This window comes from Pristiophorus japonicus, chromosome 1, assembly GCF_044704955.1.
Source record: "Pristiophorus japonicus isolate sPriJap1 chromosome 1, sPriJap1.hap1, whole genome shotgun sequence".
Classification (NCBI taxonomy): domain Eukaryota; kingdom Metazoa; phylum Chordata; class Chondrichthyes; family Pristiophoridae; genus Pristiophorus; species Pristiophorus japonicus.
This window is the reverse complement of record NC_091977.1, coordinates 153,134,255-153,153,930: the sequence shown is the minus strand read 5'-3', so window position 1 is coordinate 153,153,930 and position 19,676 is coordinate 153,134,255. Positions and strand designations below refer to the sequence as shown.

Here is a 19,676-nt window from a genome sequence, read left to right as displayed (position 1 = left end):
CGTATGTGGCCTCTCCAGAAAATCCTTGCAGAGAGTTAAAGAAATCGGTGTAGGTAAGTAAATCAGAGGCCATTCGGCCTGGGTTAGGGGCAGGAAGCGGAGCAGACCGGGAAGGCACTCACTCGGGTTCACGAGAGGGCCGGCGGGGGAGGGAACGGATGGACCGAAAAGCCCTTCGGCCTGGATTGGGGCGGGGAGCGGAGCGGAGCGGGAAGGCACTCGCTCGGGCGGGGCCAGCGTCGGAGACAGACGACAAGAAGACTTGGTGCCCGGGGAGAACGAGGGAGAGAGAGGTCACAAGCCTCTTGGGGGCGGGGGGGGGGTCGAGGATACAAGATCTTTGGGTGTGGTCCATCCATACAGAACTTGGGGAGAGAGAACTGCGAACCTGTGCTGTCTGCTTTCCTGCCGTTTCGAGCTTCTTTGAAAGTTTAACTTTAAGTATGGGGGCAATACAGACAATGCTCTACCTTGTGTGAGCGTTCTACATCATGGTGCTACGTAGCAGACAATCGATTAGAGCTCATCACATCAGGAACATCAGAGCCCGTAGGATGCTGGGCAAGAGGCCTTACCCAGCTTGGGTATATCGAGACAGGCGTTCGTACCTGCACCTGAGTGATGCAGACTGTGTCAGAAGACTGCGTTTCCGCAAAGAAGTTGTCCATGAGATCTGTGAGCTGGTGAAACCAGACCTGCAGCCGAGAAGCATCAGGAACACTGCTTTGTCAGTTGAAGTGAAGGTTACAGCTGCATTTTCATCCTATGCTTCCGGATCGTTTCAAGCTACAACTGGGGATGTGTGCGCCATCTCTCAGTATGCAACACATGTCTCCATTCACCAGGTCAAGTTGCATTGTATGCGTGGAGGAATGACTTCATCAAGTTCCCCATACCGCCCAAACAATCCATGACAGGGCTGTGTGCTCCTCAAGGATTGTTGGCTTCCCAAAGGTACAGGGCTGCATTGATTGTAACCACATTGCCTTGCGAGCACCTTTGCAGGATTCCGAGCTGCACAGGAATAGAAAAGGCTTCCACTCCATTAATGTGCAGCTCGTGTGTGATAACATGCATCACATCATGTCAGTCGATGCAAGATACCCTAGTAGCACCCATGATGCGTTCATCCTACGCGACAGCATTATATCTGTCATGTTTGAGCAGCAGCCAGAAGGGCAGAGCTGGCTACTGGGAGACAAAGGGTACGGCCTCGCCACCTGGCTCATGATGCCGCTATGCATAACCTGGACGGAAGTTGACCGTCAATACACCATGTCGCACATTGCGACGTGCAGCATCATTGAGAAGACCATTGGCATATTGAAACAGCGTTTCCAATGCCTGGACCATTCCGGAGGCTATTTGCTGTACTCCCCTGAGACTGTGGGTCAGTTCATTGTTGTGTGCTGCATGCTGCACAACTTAGCCATCATGAGGTAGCAGCATCTGGTAGTGGAATACCCACTAGTGGTGAGAGTGGCTGATGATAATGATGTGGAAGATGCAGGTGATGAGCAGGAGGAGGAGGAAGCCATGCAAGTGCATGAGGCCGGAGCACGACGACAGAGGAGGGCGGACCATTGTGCCCCTTTAACGATTGCTCGAGCCTTGCGCGAGCAGCTCAACCGTGAACGCTTTACTGTTGCCTGAGGGCTCAGCGACAACTATTCCACATGGACATGTTTAATGTTTGGAGCTGTTGCGTAATGTTGTGTTGTGTGAATGGAACATGATTCAGTTTTAATGTAAAATATATTTTATTCAAAAGTTTACAATGTACTTAACTTAACTTTAATAAAATGATTCTTGTATCAAACTTTACTTTAATATCACTCTTTAAGATCATTTAACTTTAAGGTCGCTTATAAACTTGTAAATTTACAAACTTACAAAAAATGTTTTATTTGAGAACAGTTACAACAGTAACAATAATAATAATAACAACAACAGCAGCAGCAAAGAAAGGCTGCACCCAACTCTCTTCCACCTTCGTCTAAGACTGACCGCCCGCTGCGCTTGGGCTTGGTACCAAGCTTATTCCTTCTAACATCTCGGGTACTGAACACCTCTTGACGGGGGGGGCGTCAGTGTCAGGCAGCAAGTTGGAGGTCCCGGCTTGGGGCTCTTCAGAGGCTGGTGTGGGGATTGCAGTAGGATTGGCAGTTGGTTCTGTCAATGGGTGCGGGGTCTGGCCGTGTTCCCTTATTGCAGCAGCTAACTCTCACATGCCATCCCTCATGCACCCTGACAGTGTCTCAGTGGACTGCAACATTCCCTCCCTAATGGCCAGTACTACCTCTGACATTCTCTCACTCATTGCCAGTGTCGTGCATTGCACTACCTCTGACACTCCCTCCCTCATGGGCACTATTCCCTCACTGAAGGTCCTGGCGAGTGTTGTTACTTCTCCCGACAGTTCCACTACCTCATCACTCACCCAACTGATAGTGTCCAGGAGTGATCAGGTAAGGTCAATGCTCTCCGCACTCAGTGACATCATCTGAACAACATCTGTTACATCGTGCATCTCAGGAGAGCGTGGTCGAGCTCTCCTTCCCCTCACCCTGGGTATGGCTCGCTGCATCTCACTGGGACCCGCAGCCTCAGACGTCGGGGCCCCGGGCCTGCCTCGCTGCACCCCAACAATGGAACCCATAACCTAGGACGGTGGGGCCCTGGTTGTTCCTTGCTGCACCCGACTACTGGGACCCGCAACCTTGGAAGGTGCAGAATCATGGAAAGTCCCAGCAACACTCAAACCACTAGTCATGGAAGGGGCTGTCAACTCCACGAGTGGCACCTCCTCCGAAGTCAGTACAACAGTGGGAGCTTTATCCAGCTCCATCCCCTCTCCCCTCACCCCCATGGATGGATTGGAAGATGTTCTCCTCTTCAGGCTCCTCTGCCTCTGAATCTTCTTCTGCATCTTCAGGATTGGCCGCAAGTTCTGCAAAATATAACAGAACAGTCAAATGGTTAGCAGCAGAGGAGGGGGTAGGATGGGTGGCATGAATAGGCTCACACAAAGCAGGCCAGGCAGCAGGTTGATTTGAAGGGCCACGATAAATTTGCAGGACTTATCCTCTCCCTCGAGTGTGGGCCCAGCTTTGTGCAGTACTGATTGTTTTTCTCCAGGCAGGACCCATCAAAGCAGCGACCCTCTCTTCAAAGGGTGTCAGTGGATGCAGATTTGCCGGGCCTCCTCTGTTCAAGTTCTTTCCCTTTTGTTGTGTGCCACTTTCCTCTGCAAAAATGAAAATGCAACTTTTTAGAGAGGGTGTCTTTCTGCTGGGTGGGACATATACAGCTGGTCACATTTGCAATTGCATTGAATAAATGAAAATATTACTTACACTAACTACTTGACCAAGGTCCTGCCATTTCATTTTATACTGGCCTCCAGATCTCTTGGTGTATACCACTGCGCAGTAATCTTCTGCAACTTGCTTCCAGCGCTTCTTCATTTCTTTTGGTGGAACTTTTATGTGACCTCTGCTGCTATCCAGCTCCTGCCATCTGTTCTCCATCACAGTAACTAGTGTCTCTACTTCCAGCAAGAAATTTTTGGTCCTTGGTCCGCGTTGCATCTTGCACTGCTGCAGCTGCGATTTTTCCAATGCTCCCAGATACACACAACACTTTTTCAAATGCTCTCAGATGCACACTGCACTCCTTCTGCATGCAGCTGCGATTTTTCAATGCTCTCACATACAGCACTCCTTCTGCATGCAGCTGCGATTTTCCAATGTTCTAATACACACACAGCACTCCTTCTGTCACACACACAACTGGCTCTTTAAAAATGGCTGATTACCAACTCGGAGCTGTACTGCGCATGCGTGTCAATTGCAAAAACGTAAGTTTTTTTTCTCGCGCATGCGCAGAAGGCCTGGCTGCGTTTTTCGGCGTAGACAGCAGTTTCCACCCCCCGAGGCGACTGGCCACGCTGCACGGCACCAGATTGCAGTATAAAGATTGGAGAAAGTTTGGAAATGTTTTTCTGGTGCATTTCTGGACCTAAAAACCCAGCGTAACTGGCAATATGCCAGAAAACAGGCTTGGGCAAAATTGAGCCCATAAATTTTGTTGATTGGAATTTTTACTGCAAATAAAATATTATATTCATTATAGCACATAAAAAGCCAATAAATTGGACCTATTAATAATATGACTTGTCATTGCAGGATGAAGGGACTCCATCAGATGAAGCAGCCTTGATCATCCATAGAAAGGGTTTTGATTGTAGATTTTTAAACAAAAACACTGGACTGTTTTGTTCTACCACTCGAGGCAAAGTAAGTTTTTCTATTGTGAGCATCTAGGTTCCAGCTATCCAGATATCGTTAAAATAGTTATGTTTCTAGAGTTAGAAAGGTTAAGTTCCTTATTGAAACGTAATTCCCATATCTGAGAGACATTTTGAAGATTATCCCTCCAAGATTGAAGAAGTAGAACGTGTAGCTATTGAAAATATTTCATATGTGCAACAATTGTGCTAAAAGATTGCAATTATGTAAATCTTGGATTTTACTCAATTGAATTTAAAACATTTTTTTGCAGATTCCTGTGCACAATCTCTTTAGAGAATTAAAAATTCAACACCTAACTCCATCAACCTTGTCTTTGATGCATACAACACAAGATCCGAATAATACTAGCGAAATAGAACTGAATCCAATGGAGATAAGTACATTCAGAATTCGATTAAGATGATCCTGTCACCTGCTCAGATTGTTTAATGAACTGTATTGAAGATCATATTGCACACATTGTTGAATTGCAATAACTACAAACATATTAAAAGAAAAGTAAATGATGTCAAGTCTACTGATCCAACAAAGACCAATGGTAAAACAATATATAAGACCAATGGTAAAAAAACACATTTTCATTTAATTTTGTGGGAAAATTGTAAAATTATAAAAAGTTAAAATAAATCTTTCATGCAACAATGAACAAAAAAAGAATTGGGACAAAATAACTGCTTCCTTACAATAATGTAATTCTCAGGTTAAATTATCTGCTACATGCCGAATTGAATAAAATATTTTCAGTATTTCAATGGAATAAAGAACACCGGAGAGAGTCTGCACTGAAGAAGTAAAATTCATTCATTTAACATTGGCATTACTAAGGATGGTTTAGTTCTTGTTGCATTTAATGACTAGTCCCTAACATTAAGTTATGAGTGTGACCAAAAAAAGCTAATTAAATCCCTATGTGTGAGGTATTGATTTGTTGAGAAAGTGAAATCTCATAAGTGCAAGAAAATTTGAAATTTCATGATTTGAGGAAAGGAATAAGAGCCCAAGATGAAGTCTGAAATGAAAGCAGATTTCAGAATTAACACTGGAATATTTTTAATTTGAGGTGCAGTTATTGAGCTGTACAGAATTCTGTCTCATTACTTGATTAAATGGGATAAGTGCAATGCTTCAACAGTCAGTTGTAATAACAAATCCAGTATCTACATTAACAGTTAACAAAAAATAAAATAATATGTTAGTAAAAGACATATTTTCTGCTGCTGACATTAGCCAGGACAGATGTTTTTCTATTCCAAAGTTGCCATTTGCGATTCCGTGCCTTACAATGATACTATAGATTATACTTCGCAGTACTGTTCTCTTTGTCCATATTTTATAATCCACTGTCATAGTGGGATTTTTTATATCTTAAAATTTGAATTTCATCAGAAGATAAATTACAAAGGTCATTCAGCTGATGTTAGCTCATCTTTCTAGAAAATACTTACATCATCATCATCATCATAGGCAGTCCGTCGAAATCGAGGAAGACCTGCTTCCACTCAAAGTGAGTTCTCAGGTGACTGTACAGTCCAATACGGGAATTACAGTCTCTGTCACAGGTGGGGACAGACAGTGGTCGAAGGAAAGGGTGGGTGGGGAGTCTGGTTTGCCGCACGTTCCTTCTGCTGTCTGCGCTTGATTTCTGCATGCTTTCGATGACGAGACTTGAGGTGCTCAACGCCCTCCCAGATGCTCTTCCTCCACTTAGGATGGTCTTGGGCCAGGGATTCCCAGGTGTCAGTGGGGATGTTGCACTTTATCAAGGAGGCTTTGAGGCGTTTCTTCTGCCCACCTAGGGCTCGCTTGCTGTGTAGGAGTTCTGAGTAGAGCGCTTGCTTTGGGAGTCTCATGTCAAGCATACGGACGATGTGGCCTGCCCAATGGAGCTGGTCGAGTGTGGTCAGTGCTTCGATGCTTACAGCCCTCGCATCACAGCATCCAACTATCTGTTAATTTTTTTTGCCTCCACCACCCTATGGTGAAGTCCACTTACTTCTTTTGTGTCGTTGTTCCTGATATCAAACCTATTTTTTTCACCAATTTGAACTATCCCTTTCCTGTAGCATTTAATATTTCACATACTTCTATAAACCATCTTCTCAGTCCCCTATGAAGACTGAAGAATTCAAGTGTATCCAATCTTTCCTCATTACTCAATCTTCCGATGCTAGGGATTAGTCTTGTGACTCTTCTCTGCATCACTCTGAGACTTGAATATTTAGCTTGTAACTCAGTCATCAAAATGGGACACAGTACTTAAAGTTTCATCTCAACCTACAAGGCTAAAAGGATGTACATTCAAATAATGTTTAATGAAGCTATGTATCATTATATGCATGATGTATTTATTCATCTTTTATTTTCCATTTTTCAGTGACCATTTGAATGTACTGATGTGACATTGGGTGTAAAAGAGAAAATGCTATTGACTTCTATCATTCTCAGTATTGCTAAGAATGATCAATGTATTAGAAAATGTTGCCTGAAATTAGAAGACCTTTTGAGTTTTAAGTTACTTGCATGATTTTGTCTAATGTAATACCAGAAGCATCTTGCTTTTAAATATGATGGCAAATTACTTATTTTTCTGCTTTTAATGTACATTCATGTTATTTATCTAGAGATCCCATAACATCATGAAGCAATACTTGCACATTGCAAATCAACATGATTTTTTTTTCAAATAGTGCTGTTATACATTTACATTCATATGTGGCTGTGACTACTTTTGCCAACACCTGCTAATGTTAGTTTCGTAGTAGTAAATATGTCCTGCACTAAACAGTAGTAAACAATGTCCTGTTTGTGTAACTGGCTGTTTTGCTTGAAGAGGCACCACGTTAAGAAAAAAAGTAGGTATTTGATCAATTTAATATGGCTTAATTTTTTGTTATACACAAGTAATTGAATATTCTGAATGTTCTTTTTGTTTTGTTTTTGCACATGCGCTTCATACGCTTTATTGTGCTATATATATTTATTCGGTTTCAGATAATTTCAAATTTGTTTACAAAGTTTATCTCACACAAGAGCATTTATTCTTTTACAACAGTTTTTTTTGGTATTCACCTTGTAAAGAGAAGTCATTGATAGTTATTTCAGTTATTTCCATGGCACAATATTGTTTCAGATTTCTGGTTATTATCACAATCAGTTTATTAGTAATCAGTCCAGCACTGGCACCATTTGTCGGTGGAAATTATTTTTACTTAACCCCTTAAGTCTATACTTACATTTATACAGATTGCATATGAAGCAGTGTTCTCTTATATTTAGGACTGCACAATCCTCACATTTTATGCAGTAACCAAAATTGTATTTTTGTGTGACATTGTGTGAAAAAGCAGTTCAATAAATGCAGCTCGATATTTAATTTGATAATATTATATCGTTGCATAATAAACAACAGCAAGCTTCAAACACAATTTCATATTGTTTATAGAGTACATTATTATGAGGTTTTCAGTGTATGCTAGTCAACGGGCTAATATGATTTCAAGTCATTTCTTATAATTAATAAAGTTAATTATTTTTATACCATTACAGCAAAAATTCTGACCTGAATTCCTTTATATTTAGCATGGAAATGCAATTCTACCATTCCTGTTATTTGTTAAACACTATAGTATTTTATTGAATACGTATAATACAAATTATACATAATTTTAATTTGGGGAAATGATTTATTAAATACAGTTCTGGAAGGCAGTTTGTTTGCTGTATGTATAACTGATGCAATGTGGTAGGTAGGAGCAATAGGAATGTAATTGAAAAGCTGTATACTTTGTGATTTCATCATTTGTTTTGCTAAAATCAAAAAGTAATGATTACTACATTTTGTTTTTATTAATGTACAGTATATTAGCATTTTCTACAACATATATTTGTAAAATGTCACCTTTTAAATTACAGATTTTAAAAGGTATATGATCAATTTATGGCAATGAAAATGCTTTATTTGAATGAGTTGTGCCTTCATAGAGGGACAAAGGTAGCTTTAACACATCTTAAAACTGATATGGAACTGGGTGAAATGAAATTGAAAGTGTTGCTGTTTAAATGTCTGTCTTAAGTGTCTGTAAGCTTATAATTTGCATTTTTATAGTTTTCAATTTATAATAAGGTCATTATTTTGAAATTGTTTATTTGAGTTTTTTTAACTTTGGCAGGAAAATATTCTATCAAATAAACGGAATATTCTGCTTTACTTATGTGTCTCTTAATACAAGTTTTAGTGCTGCATTTATATGGCACCTTATGACAAAACACTTCAAAGTGCTTCACCTACTTTGAAGTTTAGTTGAAGTGCAGTGACTGTTATGCAGGAAGAAAATGACGAGAGTAAAATTGGTACGCAAAGATATAATATCGTTGTGCATTAGAGAAGTGTTATTCTTGGTCATTCCACCTTTCATGGTTGAACTGTAATTGACGATGCACTCAACTGCAACACTTAGGCCCCAAGTTTCCACACGATAAAAAACGGGCGCCCCTCCGAGCTGGGTGCCCGTTTTTTGCGCCGAAAACGGCGCCGGAAAAAAAACGCGTGATTCTGGAGCGTCCTGCAGCTCCATGTCTGCTTGGCGTGGCGCCCAGGGGGGCGGAGCCTACCACTCGCGCTGATTTTGTAAGTGGGAGGGGGCGGGTACCATTTAAATTAGTTTTTTTCCTGCCGGCAACCCTGCGCGTGCGCCTTGGAGCGTTCGCGCACGCGCAATGTGAAGGAAACATTGGCACTCGGCCATTTTTGTAGTTCTTTGTAGCTGTTTATTTTTTGAACATTTTTAATAAAAGCACATTGTCATCAGCACATCAGCACTGAGGCGTCTTGCAGCAGTGAGAAGGCTTCAGGAAGCCTCAGAAAGTTGAGGCAGTCGTTTCCCGACGGCCTCCCCCCCCCCCCCCCTGCCGTCGGGGAATGGCTGCTGAACTTGTGAGGCTTCCTGCAGCCTTCTCACTGTCTCCTTCCCCCCCCCCCCCTGCCCGCCGTCTGGAACGGCTTCCTCCCCCCCCGCTGCGTTCGGTCGGTCGGGCCCGCACTCCCTCCGCCCGCCGTCGGGAACGGCTTCCTCCTCCCCCCCCCCTGCCGTCGGGAACGAACGGCTTCCTCCTCCCCCACCTGCTGTCGGGAACAAATGGCTTCCTCCTCCCCCCCCCCCCCCCCGCGGGAACGAACGGCTTCCTCCCCCCCCCCCCCCCCCGCGGGAACAAATGGCTTCCTCCTCCCTCCCCCCCCCGCGGGAACGAACGGCTGCCTCCTCCCCCCCCCCGCGGGAACAAACGGCTGCCTCAACTTGTGAGGCTTTCTGCAGCTTTCTCCCTGGCTGAAGCACTTTCACACAGGTAGGAAGATGGTTTATTTAATCTTTTCTTTGCTTATAAATTTTTATTCAGGTTGGATTTATTTGTATAATATTTGTATAAGTATAAATAAGGATTTATTATAGAATTTAATAACTTCCCCCCCCCCCCCCTCCTCGTTCTGGACGCCTAATTTGTAACCTGCGCCTGATTTTTTATATGTGTAGACAAGGTTTTTTCAGTTCTACAAAAATCTTCACTTGCTCCATTCTAAGTTAGTTTGGAGTACGTTTTCACTGTGGAAACTTTGAAATCAGGCGTCAGTGGCCGGACACGCCCCCTTTTGAAGAAAAAATTCTGTTCCAAAGTGAAACTGTTCTAACTGACTAGAACTGCAGAAAAAAAAATGTGGAGAATTGCGATTTCTAAGATAGTCCGTTCTCCACCAGTTGCTCCTAAAAATCAGGCGCAACTCATGTGGAAACTTGGGCCCATAGATTCAGGTGGCCTGAATCGTAATCCTCTGATTTAAAAGGCTGTCTGTTGGTGGTAGCTAAGAAATAGGAGCAGGAGTAGGCCATCCGGCCCTTCGAGCCTGCTCCGCCATTTAATACGATCATGGCTGATCCGATCATGGACTCAGGTCCACTTCCCTGCCCGCTCCCCATAACCCCTTATTCCCTTATCGGTTAAGAAATTGTCTATCTCTGTCTTAAATTTATTCAATGACCCAGCTTCCACAGCTCTCTGAGGCAGCGAATTCCACAGATTTACAGCCCTCTAAGAGAAGAAATTGCTCCTCATCTCAGTTTTAAATGGGCTGCCCCTTATTCCAAGATTATGCCCCCCAGTTCCAGTCTTCCCTATCGGTGGAAACATCCTTTCTGCATCCACCTTGTCAAGTCTCCTCATAATCTTATACGTTTCGATAAGATCACCTCTCATTCTTCTGAATTCCAATGAGTAGAGGCCCAACCTACTCAACCTTTCCTCATAAGTCAACCCCCCCATCTCCGGAATCAACCTAGTGAATCTTCTCTGAACTGCCTCCAAAGCAAGTATATCCTTTCATAAATATGGAAACCAAAACTTTACACAGTATTCCAGTGCAGCCTCACCAACACCCTGTATAACTGTAGCAAGACTTCCCTGCTTTTATACTCTATCCCCTTTGCAATAAAAGGCCAAGATTCCTTTGACCTTCCTGATCACTTGCTGTACCTACATACTAACCTTTTGTGATTCATGCACAAGTGTCCCCAGGTCCCGTTGTACTGCAGCACTTTGCAAATCTTCTCTATTTAAATAATAGCTTGCTCTTTGATTTTATCTGCCAAAGTGCATAATCTCACACTTTCCAACATTATACTCCATCTGCCAAATTTTTGCCCACTCACTTAGCCTGTCTATGTCCTTTTGCAGATTTTTTGTGTCCTCCTCACACATTGCTTTTCCTCCCACCTTTGCATCGTCAGCAAACTTGGCTACATTACACTCAGTCCCTTCTTCCAAGTCATTAATAGAGATCGTAAATCATTGGGGTTCCAACACTGATCCCTGTGGCACACCACTAGTTACTGATTGCCAACCCGAGAATGAATCATTTATCCCGACACTCTGTTTTCTGTTAGTTAGCCAATCCTCTATCCATGCTAATATATTACCCCCAACCCCGTGAACATTTATCTAGTGCATTAACTTTTTTATGTGGCACCTTGTCAGATGTCTTCTGGAAGTCCAAATACACCACATCCACTGGTTTCCCTTTCATAAATCCATGCTGACTCTGCCTGACTGAATTTTGTTTTTCCAAATGTCCTGCTACTGCTTCTTTAATAATGGACTCCAACATTTTCCCAACCACAGATGCTAGGCTAACTGGTCTATAGTTTCCTACTTTTTAAGGCTGCATTTACACTGCAAACACTGCAAACTCAGCATTGCCAATTCTAAGCGAGCAGTTTAAATCTGGAGTCTGGGCTGAACCTGACTCTAGTATAGAGGAGCAAAACTCTTTGGAATGGGTAGTCTCACACCACTTCAATTTGGCACTGCATGAAGTGTAAATCCAGTGTCAAATCCAGTTTGCTAGATGCTCAGACAAGTAACTGCAATGTAAATGCACCCTTAGGTGCAAGTTTTATAATGAAAGCAATCAAACTTAGATAATGTTATTTGTACCTGTTAATAGTGAAAAGAATTTGCTTATAAAGGTTGCAATTTTACTCTAGCTTGAGCACCATCATTAGAGAGTTGCCCATGTTGAAATCAAATAAACTACTCAACACGGTAATAAGTCTGGTAGTACAAATCTACTGCCTGTGTCCATTTGCATGAGCACTTTGGCTGCCACTCCGGACCCAAGCCATTCAATACTTTTCCACTTTTTGCGCCTCTTTTCCTTTTCTCTCTCTCTCTGACCGCGCTCTCCTGTTGTCATGCCTCCTTTCTTCTCTCCTCTCTCGGATACTCTGCCCTCCTAACCCCAATCCTTCATTACTCTTCGACCTTCCTGCTCTCCTGCCGCCGTCCCAGGCTTGACTCCCTCCTAGATAAGCCTACAGCTTCCTCTCTTGGCATCCTACGTAGGGCCCATCGAGGCACTCGTCACTGTCTCCTTACGAGCAGCAATCCTAACTGTCCCATCCTACTCTCACCAACCTTGCCGCCCAGCGTGCCCACTGGGGGCTAATCCTGCCAATCTCCTCGCCATCCATCCTCCCCCCCCCCCCCCCCCCCCCCCGCCACAAGCGATGATCCAATGGATGCTAGCAGTAGGGCAGCCACCACCGACCCTCTCCGCATCTCCCTCCTGAATGTAAGTTTGCTTGCCATTGTGGATGATTGCATCAACATCATGGTCTTGACGGAAACCTGGTTGAGGGGCGATGACACCTGGCTATACCTTCCACCACTTGCCCTGCTCAGACCGCCATGGTGGCGATGTGGCTCTCATCAACAAATCACACCTTGGTCTGTCCTCCTACCCCTCCGGCACTTTCTCCTCCTTAGAGCATCTCACCTTATTCCACCTCTTATTTAAAATTCTCATTCTCTACCGCCCACGCAAGTACCATAACATTTTTATTACCGATATATTTTCATGGCTTTCCTCCCTCAGCCTCTGCACCGAATGACTTCCCAACCGCGGGTGATTTCAACCTCCATCTCATTTTATCATGCTCTGTCTCCTTTGAGTTCACTAGCCTCCTTTCCTCCCTTAATTTCTACCTCCATGTAAACTTCCCAACCGATATTCACGGCAACCCCCTCGACCTTGCCATCTCTCATGGGCTAGCTACTCCCATCATATCAATTGTAGATAAGGCCATCTCCAACCACTTCCTCGCATCGCTCCACCCACATTGCCCCCCCCCACCACCAACCCTACCTCCTTCTGTGTCCGCCCCAGAAAAAAAACTCTCACAACTCTCGTACAACTGTACTTATGAACTCCCAACTGTCCAGTCTTTGGCCCTCCATTTACCATTACATTTTTTCAGCTACCGATCTGCTCATCCACAACCTCACCACCACATTTGATGCCCTAGTTCCTATTAAAACAATGACTCTCTCTCACCTTGGCCATTGCCCCTGGTAAGGCCCTCATCTTCGTTCCCTTAAGTCCAAGGGATGCAGACTTGAACGGATATGGCGGACAACCGGTTTAGCCATTCGTCACCAAATCAGGCTGGACCACATAAAGTATTATCGGGTCCTGCTCTTATCTGCCAAAATTGCTCACTATTCCAGAATTGTTCTCCACTGCTAACCATCTTCTTAAGCCCTTCTCCCCTGTCTTCACCCTCACCTCCGACAATGTGTGAGGGGCTCATGGATTTCTTTGTCTCTAAGATAGATACCATCTGTTCCGCAGCCTCTCCAGCTGTCTCTGCCACTTCCCTTCCTTCCCCTAACCCACCAAACTTCCTCTAAGAATCTCCTCCAGCCCTAGCTCTGACCTCACATCTTTCTCTAGTTTCTCGCCGATCTCCCTTCATGACACCTCTGAGCTCATCTTGTCCATGAGACTCACTTCCTGCTTCCCACCAAACTGCTGACCACCCAACTTCCTTTTCTGGCTCCCATGTTGGCTGACATTGTTAATGGTTCTCTTTCCTCAGGTACTGTCCCCCTCTCCCTCAAATCTGCTGTCATCACGCCTCTTCTCAAAAAAACAACCCTTGACCCTTCCATCCTTGTAATCTGCCACCCCATCTCCATTCTCCCTTTCCTCTCTAAAGTCCATGCACGTGTTGTTGCCTTCCAAATCCATGTCCATCTTTCCTGCAACTCCATGTTTGAATCCTTCCAATCAGGTTTCCGCCCCGCCACAGAACCAAAACAGCTCTCATCAAAGTCACAAATTACATCCTTTGTGACTGTGACAAAAGGTAAACTATTCCTCCTTGTCCTTCTTGACTTGTCTGCAACCTTTGACTCCGTTGACCACTCTTATCCTTCTCCAACGCCTCTCGACCGTCGTCCAGCTGGGTGGAACTGCACTTGCCTGGTTCCATTCTTATCTATCTAATCGTAGCCAGAGAATCACCTGCAGTAGCTTCTCTTCCTACTCCCACATCATTACCTTTGGTGTCCCCCAAGGATCTATTCTTGGCCCTCCGATTTCCCATCTACATGTTTCCCCATGGTAACATCATCCGAAAATGCAGTGTCAGTTTCCAAATGTATGCTGATGACACCCAGCTCTACCTCACTGCCACTTCTCTCGACGCCTCCATGGTCTCTAAATTGGCAGACTGCTTGTCCGACATCCAGTTCTGGATCTGCAGAAATTTTCTCCAATTAAATATTGGGAAAATCTAAGCCATTATTTTCGGTCCTCGCTACAAACTCCGTTCCCTAGCCACTGACTCCATCCCTCTCCCCAATATTTGTCTGAGGCTGAACCGCACTGCATCCTTGGTGTCATTTTTGACCCTGAAATGAGCTTTCGACCACATACTGCTATCCACCTCCGTAACATCACCCGTCTCCGCCCTTGCCTCATACCATCCACCTCCACTCACACATCACTCTCCGTGCTAACTGTCCTATATTGGTTCCCAGTTAAGCAACGCCTCGATTTCAAAATTCTCATTTAAATCCCTCCATGGCCTCGCCCCTCCCTATCACTTTAATCTCATTCAGCCCCACAGCCCCCCCCCGAGAGATCTGCGCTCCTCTTATTCTGCCCTCTTGAGTATCCCTGATTATAATTGCTAAACCATTGGTAGCCGTGCCTTCTGTTACCTGTGTCCTATGCTCCGGAATTCCCTGCCTAAACCTCTTCGCCTGTCCACCTCTCTTTCCTCCTTCAAGATGCTCCTTTTGGTCACCTGCCCTAATTTCTCCTTGCATAGCTTGGTGTCAAATTTTTTGTCTTATAATACTCCTGTGAAGCACCTTGGGACATTTTACTACGTTAAAGGTGCTGTATAAATACAAGTTGTTGTTGCCTAATTTTCCCTTTTTGTTGACTGTTTCCAGTGGTAGAGGTGAAGCCCGAAGCAATGTTATTTAAAGCCAAAGGCAGATACATCATAAAGTATAGTTTCCCATCAAATCCGTTCCCTCCAGTGAACCATCTATAATTTTCATGGCCTCCTAACTTAATTATTTCCGAATTAATCACAAGTAAAGTTTTCCAGAAGTCAAAATTGTGAATTTCCTTCATATCCTGAATAACATCCTTCTGAGTGTTTCACAAATTATTGGATCATGCATGCCAAAATGTTATCCTAGAATCTTCAACCCTAATTTTAATCATCCAACTCTTTGTTGAATGGATCATTGATTAATTAACTGTGATGCACGCATCAACCACTCTGCAAAAAAAAAATCTGCAAATCTCTAGCCTCACATGAGGATTGACTATTATGTACCTATGTCCTCTCATGTTCAGCTTTGAATCATCTGTGCATAGGTATTTGGACAGGAATTCTGTTCCACTTCTTAGGCAAACTGTTCTTTTAAATGGTGATGATTCTCTGGAGTAAATTCACAATACCTGCTCTCCCAACAGGGACCCATACTAAAAGGGAGCGCAGTTTGGAGAATCGGTGCTAAAGAGTGTCACAGCCCTATTTCCAACATGTTTTCTCTCAAGCATGGCTCCCTGCTGGGAACATGAGATCAGCAAATTAACCTTCTTATCTATAATATATGATTTTTGGGACGTTTGCTTCCTGTGCCATGATTTGTTTGTTACATCTGGATATTTTTATCTGTGAAGTATTTATCCTTACCTTTATATTTATCTTTCAGCTAATCCAATGCTAGGTGGCACGACTGTGCCTCCAAATGCTGTATGCCAGGTTGATCCTCTAGGTTGCACTGCAATTAAGTTTTATTTGAAATTTTACATTTATTTTTAGCTTCTCAGAGTCTGTGTTCCCTGCAGCTACATTTTGTTTTACTTTTAATTTATGCTACTTTAATTTCATGCCAGTTAACTTTAGTTGAATTTAAATTTTTCTCAACCTGCTGCCATCTCGAGAGTCTCGGGCAGCTCCTTTTGTCAGCTGTTTCTTCACTCAGCAGCCTGACCATTCTCACGGAATTCGAGACTCAGGCCCCTGACTTACCAGCAGCCTATTCTCTCTCCCTGTTGTCAATGCTGGCCCGGTACTTGCCCTCAAACCGTCCCATCTCAGTCCTGCTTCCCTACTTGTGCTTCTAGCTGCCCATCTGCCCTGGGGGAAACCTTATCCCATCCCTTTTCTTGTGCCCAGGCCCTAATTTTTTGCTCAGAAAGATCTTGTACATTTTGTGCAATAGTCTCATTGAGTCAAAAAAATAATTCATATTACCGTTTGGTGCCATTTTCTGTAGTTTTCGCCAAGAAAGTACGAAGGTCATTTGAAGCAGATGCTGCATTGAAGACTCATTCACCCATTTTTGTGACTGCCATTATTAGCTGCAGAAGTTTGTTTTTCTGCAGTGCTTGTTTTTGAATCTTTTTTCAGATTTTTTTTACATTCCATTTGCTGCTTGTTCAGGTTTTGGCCTCCTTTGTGAATTTATTTGCGGTCCCATATTTTCCAACTGCAGTTTGGTGACACTTCCAATTTAATTCCCCCATCCTTTATTCCCAATGGGTATAATACTCTTTTTGCTTCTTTTGGAGAAGGAAGAGGATGTGTTGAGGAATGAGAAGAAGGTGCAATTGAACCTAGGCAAACTGGCTTCACCGACCTTACCCAACCCGCTGTGTCTACAGATCAAGGTGCAGAATCCGAGACATATCTGACAAGATCTGCCTTCACCAACTTTGTTCCACCAGGGAGGTAGTCGCTGAATTATGTCTTCTCCTTTAACTCTACTCGTTTCCTCCAAATTAAAGGTGTTGCTAAGGGAACCCGCATGGGCCCTAGCTATGCCTGCCTTTTTGTGGGATATGTGGAACGTTCTTTGTTCCAGTCCAACTCGGGTCTCTGCCCTCACGTCTTTTTCCGGTACATTGATGTCTGTTTCGGTGCCGTTTCTTGCTCTCGCCCTGAACTTGAAAATTTCATTCACTTTGCATCCAATTTCCACACTTCCCTCACCTTCACATGGTCCACCTCCAACTCTTCCCTTCCCTTCCTCGACTTCTCCGTCTCCATCTCTGGGATAGGCTTTCGACCAGTATCCACTATAAGCCCACTGACTCCCACTGCTACCTGGGCTACACTTCCTCCTACCCCGCATCCTCCGTCTGTGACACCCTGGTCAATTCAGCAGTCACCCACAGCAACCCCTCCCCTTCCCACAGCACCTTTCCGTGCAAGCGCAGGAGATGCAACACCTGCCCTTTTAACCTCCTCCTTTCCCACTGTCCAGGGCCCCAAATACTCCTTCCAGGTGAAACAGCGATTTACTTGCATTTCTTTCAATTTAGCTTACTGTATTCACTGCTCACGATGTTCTACATTGGGGCGACCAAGCGTAGATTGGATGACCGCTTTGCGGAGCACCTCCGTTCTGTCCGCAAGTATGACCCTGAGCTTCCGTACGCCTGTCACTTTAATTCGCCACTCCTTTCCCACTCCGATCTCTCTGTCCTCGGTCTCCTACACAGCACCTCATCTTTCGTTTAGACACTTTACAGCCTTCTGGACTCAACATCGAGTTCAAAAATGTCAGAGCATAACCTCTGCCAATCTTTGGCTGTTTCTCCTTGTCTAAAATGGCAGTTGGTCATCATCCCACCATTCACACACTATCTTGACTAATGTTTTTCTAACTCCTGACATTACCATTTGAATTTGGGCCATCATCCCTTTTGTCTCTCTCTAATCTCTCCTGTCTTCCAACCTATCATAGACCTTCCCTTTTGTTTTTTCTTCCCCTCCCCCTTTCAGTGCTTGTTAAGAATCAGTTCTTTCCGAACACTCTCAAGTTCTGACGAAGGGCATCGACCCAAAATGTTAACTCTGCTTCCTCTCCACAGGTGCTGCCTGACCTGCTGAGATTGCCAGCATTTTCTGTTTTTAATTCCAGATTCCAGCATCTGCAGTATTTTGCTACTGAATTATGTCTTTTTGCGCCAACCCTTCAGACAAGTTCCATGATAGTCAAAATGATCAATGCATTGAACTCTGGATCCTTTCAAGCAGGAGCAGAGTATTTATGCCATGTTTCTCAATCAGCAGCACAACATTGTCAAATAGCAGAGTATCTATTCCAGGACAACTCCATTACTTTCCCTATACAAAGAAGCCAGCAGAATATACGAGTACTGTATTATTTCATTGTGGCAGGCTTTCTCCAGAGAGTAGAGGCATATTTGTTGGCACCGTTGTCATATGAGCTCTTACTCTCCATTCCATAATGTTTATGAACAAAAAGAGTTAAATTCTATTGATATGCAGCTCAGTCTATGATCATATGTACAAAACCTATGCCTGTAATCCCTGTAGCAGTCTTGATATTTTCTTTTTATGTCAGTCTGTGGTGCTATCATGATTTCAAGGGTCAAAAAGACTGGATAGATGGTCCTTCAGAAACAAAAGATATCATCTTTAATGTTGCCCATAATCCCCTTGAGAAAGCCATGAACAATAGCTGAACAGTAATATAACGAGGTATGGCTTGCCAACATGATCATAGTGGAAAAAATTATTAAATGTTGAAATAAAGCTTCTATGCTGCACAAATACAGGTGTGCATTGTTATATAACCTCAATGAGGTCACAAATATCATTGTAGTCTATTTTCTTTTGTACAAATTGTTCACACACACGCATCACCATGCATCAGATGAAAGGACGACACTGAGACGGCGCATAAGGACATGTCTAGTGAACCTCAGTAGCAGGCAGGCTCTAATCAATGAGCACTTCATAATTCTCTGTTCTACCCAAAGCACAAACCATCCTCTCCACATCTACACCATAAAAAAGACCAACACACTGCCTCCACCTTTGCCTTTTAACCTACCTCAAATCCAGTGGATACCAATTCATTCCTCCAAAGTGTCAGCCTTGGCTCAATGATAGCACACTTGCTTCTGTCAAAAGGATGTGGGTTCAGTTCCCACTCCAGAGACTTGAATGCATAATCTACATTCAGTTATATTCTGATGAGTATTCCTTGGATTCAAAATGGATGATATCCCATTTCCCTGTATTAAATCAAGTTACCATAGTATTGCCATGGTACTTAATCTGTATATGACCCTTTGTAACTTTCTGCTTGTATCTACACAGCTTTCTGGGTCTCCTAACTTAGTATGATCTGCAACCTTAGATGTACAATTCTCTATTCCTTTATGTAAGTTGTTGATATATAAGGTGAAAAGCTGAGACCCCAGTACAGATCCTTGGGGATCACCACTTGTCGCATCCTGCCAATCTGAGAACATTCCCTCAATCTTTGTTTTCTGTCTCTTATTTTCCAACCAATTACCAACCCATGTTACAAGGTTACCTCCAATTCCATGTATTCTCATTTTTGATAATCTCTCGTGCGCTACCTTATCAAATGCTTTGTGGAAGTCCATATCGAGGGCATCCATAGACACTCCCCTACAATATACATTAACGATTTGGATGAAGGAATAGAGTGTAATATCTCCAA

The 19,676-nt window shown here is 43.6% G+C and overlaps 1 protein-coding gene across 3 annotated transcripts in view; it reads left to right on the top strand.

The window, feature by feature from the left end:
- The window catches only part of man2a1 (mannosidase, alpha, class 2A, member 1), a 340,299-nt gene extending 331,821 nt beyond the window's left edge, over window positions 1–8,478 (top strand). For all 3 annotated transcript variants that reach the window (XM_070884021.1, XM_070884015.1, XM_070884009.1), the window contains 2 exons: window positions 4,188–4,298; window positions 4,564–8,478. In XM_070884021.1, the coding sequence (XP_070740122.1) occupies window positions 4,188–4,298; window positions 4,564–4,716 (264 nt within the window). In that variant the 3' untranslated portion in view covers window positions 4,717–8,478. The remainder of the gene's footprint in view (window positions 1–4,187; window positions 4,299–4,563) is intronic.
- Window positions 8,479–19,676: the final 11,198 nt, after the last annotated feature.